This window comes from Postia placenta (assembly GCF_002117355.1).
Source record: "Postia placenta MAD-698-R-SB12 unplaced genomic scaffold POSPLAscaffold_70, whole genome shotgun sequence".
Lineage (NCBI taxonomy): Eukaryota > Fungi > Basidiomycota > Agaricomycetes > Polyporales > Adustoporiaceae > Rhodonia > Rhodonia placenta.
This window is the reverse complement of record NW_020169901.1, coordinates 1-5,042: the sequence shown is the minus strand read 5'-3', so window position 1 is coordinate 5,042 and position 5,042 is coordinate 1. Positions and strand designations below refer to the sequence as shown.

At 52.4% G+C, this 5,042-nt stretch overlaps 1 protein-coding gene across 1 annotated transcript; it reads right to left on the bottom strand.

Annotated features, from left to right (window-relative positions):
- Positions 1–131: 131 nt before the first annotated feature.
- Positions 132–5,037, bottom strand: POSPLADRAFT_1161470 (hypothetical protein; the record flags this gene model as incomplete). Its single annotated transcript, XM_024487679.1, has 2 exons — positions 132–294; positions 4,709–5,037. Coding segments are annotated over 2 exons (492 nt in total), but the record flags the coding sequence as incomplete, so codon positions are not given.
- Positions 5,038–5,042: the final 5 nt, after the last annotated feature.

Here is a 5,042-nt window from a genome sequence, read left to right as displayed (position 1 = left end):
AGATCCTGCGAGGGCTGGTAGTCCCAAGGGAACCGGGTTTACTGCGTTGTTCGACGTGATGGTGGATGAGTTGTTCGACTAGGTGAAACTAGGAACGTAGCTTAGAAAGTTCGACCTTTTGATACAACGGTCTATACTCCTATATTGATGCCTGACTCGTAGACAACGAGCGAGGACTTATGGACAGTGCGTCGTCCTGAAGATCGAGCGAGGAAGTCGAGAATGACCACTACCCCAAGCGAGGAGGAGCAGAGACTTGAATGAATAACCAGGTCGAACTTAGGGTTCGACCGACTAATGGTACAACTACTTATACAAGTACCGACTGCGCACGGACCATCGTGTCTATGTGGTCGTGTTAGTGAAGAAAGAAACGTAGTGGTACGATACCAGGCACGAAGTGCGCACGGACCCCATTATGTAAGCTACATAATGTTCAACCTGCGGGTGAGCGCTAAGACAGGCGCCAGTATGGGCGCTAGTAGTACAAGGAATAGAACGGAAAGACAAATGTTTCATCAGAAGCGACTGATCGGCTGTCACTGAGGCATGCCCATGCTGTGTGGCAGTGATGCAGAAGCGCTCCTGTTTGAGGACAATCTGATCGGTGTTGTCATCCTCATTGCTGACCTGATGGTCTGATCAGTGTGACAGGGTATCAGCCTTTCCATTCGATGTTCCGGCTTTATGTGTGATGCAGAAATCCAAGTGTGCAAGCAACAGCGACCATCGCGCTTGACAATGTGTGAGGTGCTGTGACGTACGCCAGTACTCAAGGTTCTTATGATTGGTCACAATCTTGAACTGAGTGGGAAGTCCCTTGAGATAGTGGCGCCACTCGTATAGCACTTCAATGATCGCAAGCATCTCCTTATTGTAGATCTTGTAGTTACGCTGGGCAGGGTCCATAGTGTGAGATCTGAAGGTGACCAGATGCCATTTGCCGTCATCCTGCTTCTGCATCAGCACACCACCGGTGGCGTACCCCAAGGCATCAACCTCAATGTGTGTTTCCCGATTAGGGTCATACAGCGCCAGAACAGGGGTTGTGCCGAAGAGCCGTTTGAGCTCATCAAAGGTGTGCTGCTCCTCATCTCCCCAATGCCAGGGGTCGTTCCCTGTGAGTCGGTCGAGTGGTCGCGAGATCTTAGTGAAGTCTTTACCGGCCACTCATTAATTCCTTTTAGCTTCGCAGGATCCATCACTACCTCATCGCCACTGAACACATAGCCAACATAGTCGACCTTGGGAACATCCCATTCACACTTCTCAGGCTTCAGGAATAGATCATTATCCTGAAGACGGCCAAGAACCTCACATGTGACCTTCTCATGTTCCTTCTTGTTGGTGGAGAAGATGAGTATGTCATCCAGGTACACGAGGACCTTGCCACCAACAATGAGATTGCAGAAGATCTCGTTCATCATCGCCTGGAAGGTCGCAGGGGAATTGGTGAGACTGAAAAACATCACCAGGGGTTCGTACAGTCCCCAGTTAGTTACAAAGGCAGCCTTCCACTTGTCACCGGCTTTGATCCGGACATTGTTGTATCCCCACCTGATGTCAAACTTTGTGAAGAGCGTAGTGCCCCGGAGCTTATCCACCATCTCGGCAATAAGCGGCAGCAGATAGCAATTCTTGACGGTGATCGTGTTCAACTGGCAGTAATCCTGTACAGGTCGAAGTGTCCCTTCCTTCTTTTTGATGAAGAAGAAGGGGGATGAAATGGGTGACTTCGATTCCCATATGTAGCCTTTTGCCAGCTGCTCCTTTAGGAACTTGTCCAGTTCCTCTTGCTCATTGTTCGACAAGGGGTACACCTTTGAATGGAACATTGAGTAGCCAGGCACGAGTTCGATTGCATGATCATACGGCTTTCTTTTGGGTAGTCGTTCTGATGCTTCCTTGGAGAAGACATTCAGGAACTCGTGGTACTGCTTGGGTACTGACTCCTCGGCGGTCTTGACGACCTTCTTCTTGATCTCTTCCTCGGCAAACAGCTGGGAGTAGGTATGTCCCACTGCAACGAACAGCTTAGGGGTGCCAGGAAGCATGATGCCTTGCTCCCAGGCTTCGATCAAGTCGGTTTCTGTCCACTTGATTTCCTCCAGATCATCTTTGGGTTTGAAGTCCGGGAGTACCTTACTCCGGCAGGCACCGATGACTGACCGTTTGGACTTCGGTGAACGCCTGCGCGCCATGGGCCTGACCCCCATATCACGCACAGTCGCTGCTTGCTCCGCTCAGCCAGCCTTCCTGGCACCGCACGTTTCCGGGCATTGTATTAGCTTGAGGGAGCCTTTTTCCCAATCGATTTCGGGGTTGTGCTTTCGTAGCCAATCCAACCTGACGATCACATCCTCTGGACCTATGTCCGTGACTGTGAACACCATCTTCTCAACGTGATCTCCTATCTGCATTTGTAGCATGGCTACTTCCGAGATGCTTCCATCTTTATTTAGGGTGCCATCAATATTATAGAGCGGAATGGGTTCCTTTAACCTCTGTGTCTGCACCCTGTTCTCCATAATGAATTGCTTGTTGATAAACTTTATGGTGGCTCCGCTGTCCACCATAGTGATTATGTCTTTTTGCCGTCTTTTTCCCTTGAGTCGAACTGGAATGTGAAAGTGCTGGGACCCATGGTCCAACTCATACACCATTGCAGAAGACAATATGTTATACTTGTTACATGATATACTCGGCCCGACGCGTGTGGCACAAAGTGCGGACTGGATCAAAAAGACTCCTCCTTCATCACCTGATAGTGTTCCAACTCCTCGTGCATCGACTTCACCTGTGCCATTAAGTCCGCCAGCTTGGTATTTGCTGAAGCAGCACTTATAGCTGCCGAGGGTGATGTCGTGATGGGGGCACTTGTCGCGGCCTGGGTGGAACCCGAGGCAACCATAGCCTGCACGTCAGCGTGTTTGGTGTAAGGTTTGTCCTTACAATTGGGGCACTCGAAGTGACGGTACCCTTGCTTCCTGTAGCTGAAGCAACTGCCAGGGAAGTCTCCTTTTCCAATGGCTGTGTTGATGCTGGCCGAAGCTCCATGCACTCGGGGCGTACCACTGCGTGCTCCACCTCATCCACCTCCTCGAGCCGAGAAGAAATTGTTCAACTCAGGCCGACGGGCCCAGCTGATGTCGAGTATTTGTTTGACTTCCGTGGTGTGCTTGTCAGCATCTTCCCACGTAGTGAATGTTTCGAGCTCGATTTTGTGGTAGACGCGGGAGGGGATGCTGCTTAGGTACTTGTCACGGAGTTCCAGGTCTCCATACCCGGAATGGTCCGCCGGACCCTTGAATAACATGGAGAATTCTGTGGTGGTGCATTTTTCGCGCATTGACTTGTCAGTGCAGAGTTTTGCCAGTTCCACCTAAGCTGCAGCCTCGTCGTCGAGGTTGCCGAAGCAGGCTTTGAGCGTGGCAGCAAAGGCCGCCTCATTTGCAAAAGGGGTCGTGATTCCTTGGACACCTAGCTGCACTTGTACAAGCTGGGCAAAGAATGGAGTGGCCCAGGTACAGGTGTCGCTGTCAAGGAGGCTCAGAGCAACCTGCACCTTAAGCTCGATGGTTGTCAATGCTGTGTTGACCAGCCAGTAGATGCGTAGTTGGGACAGGAACCGGTCGCACTCGATGACGGTTTTTCCATCATATCGCAGGGGGAGCAGGAGCTTCAGTGTCTCCTTGTCAGGAGGGGATGCTGGGGATGACATTACCAGCGAGGAGGGGGACGGAGGACTGCCCGCGGGCAAAGGCGGCTGTTGTGACTGTCCACTGGGCGAACTTCGAGAGGAGTGAGTGCTTGAGTTGCCTCACGGCGGCAACGGCGGTGGAGGCAACGGGGGAAGTCCGGTGGCAGGGTGACATACAATAGGGACTGGAGTCAAGGCAGAGACCGCTGACAACGAGCTGGCCCAAGTAACCGCTGGACTGTTGCGGGGCTCAGGCTTCGGGATCATTTCCAACCATGGCCTCAAGAAGGACTGGGGGATCACTTGAGGGGTCGCTGTAGGCTGTGCGACTGCCTCAACTCTTCGAGGGAGATCAGGATCTCCTCGCGCTTGACCTGTACTGGTGACAGGTTGGGGAATGCGGGTACCTGGGGAGGCGGGATGGAACGGGACGGGAGTGACGTGGCGAGAGGTAGATCTCGAAGTGCCAGCGTATCAAAGAGCGGGGCCACTGGGATGTTGGACTCATCTGATTGGTACGTAGTGTCCTTCATCGGTAGTGATGGACCACGGAGTGCGACTAGGGCACTGATACAACGGTCTATACTCCTATATCGATGCCTGACTCGTAGACGACGAGCGAGGACTTATGGACAGTACGTCGTCCTGAAGATCGAGCGAGGAAGTCGAGAATGACCACTACCCCAAGCGAAGAGGAGCAGAGACTTGAATGAATAACCAGGTCGAACTTAGGGTTCGACCGACTAATGGTACAACTACTTATACAAGTACCAACTGCGCACGGACCATCGTGTCTATGTGGTCATGTTAGTGAAGAAAGAAACATAGTGGTACGATACCATGCACGAAGTGCGCACGGACCCCATTATGTAAGCTACATAATGTTCAACCTGCGGGTGAGCGCTAAGACAGGCGCCAGTATGGGCGCTAGTAGTACATGGAATAGAACGGAAAGACAAATGTTTCATTACCCCCCTACCAGAGTCGAAGTCCCATTCGACTACTTACTGCTCACCATCTCCATACAACTCCCAATCTACGCCGTCGTCCTCCTCTTCGTCGAACCACTCCTTGCGCGCGTTCCTCCCTACATTCATCCATTCCTCGCCAGAGAGGTGCTTCTGATTCGGCCAGGAGCTGTCCCACGTCCATTGAGTGGTGTCCGGTGTCCAGTCGGGATCGACTTTGCGAAAGACGACGGGTGTATCGGGGCGGGGGCGCGAAGGTCCCGCGACGGGACTGGTTGGGGGTTTGGGGTTAGCGCTACGCGGTGGAGGGATGGGTATCGCTTTCATCTGCCTTTCTTTCTCCTTCCTCTCCTTCGCCTCGTTGATGATTCCTT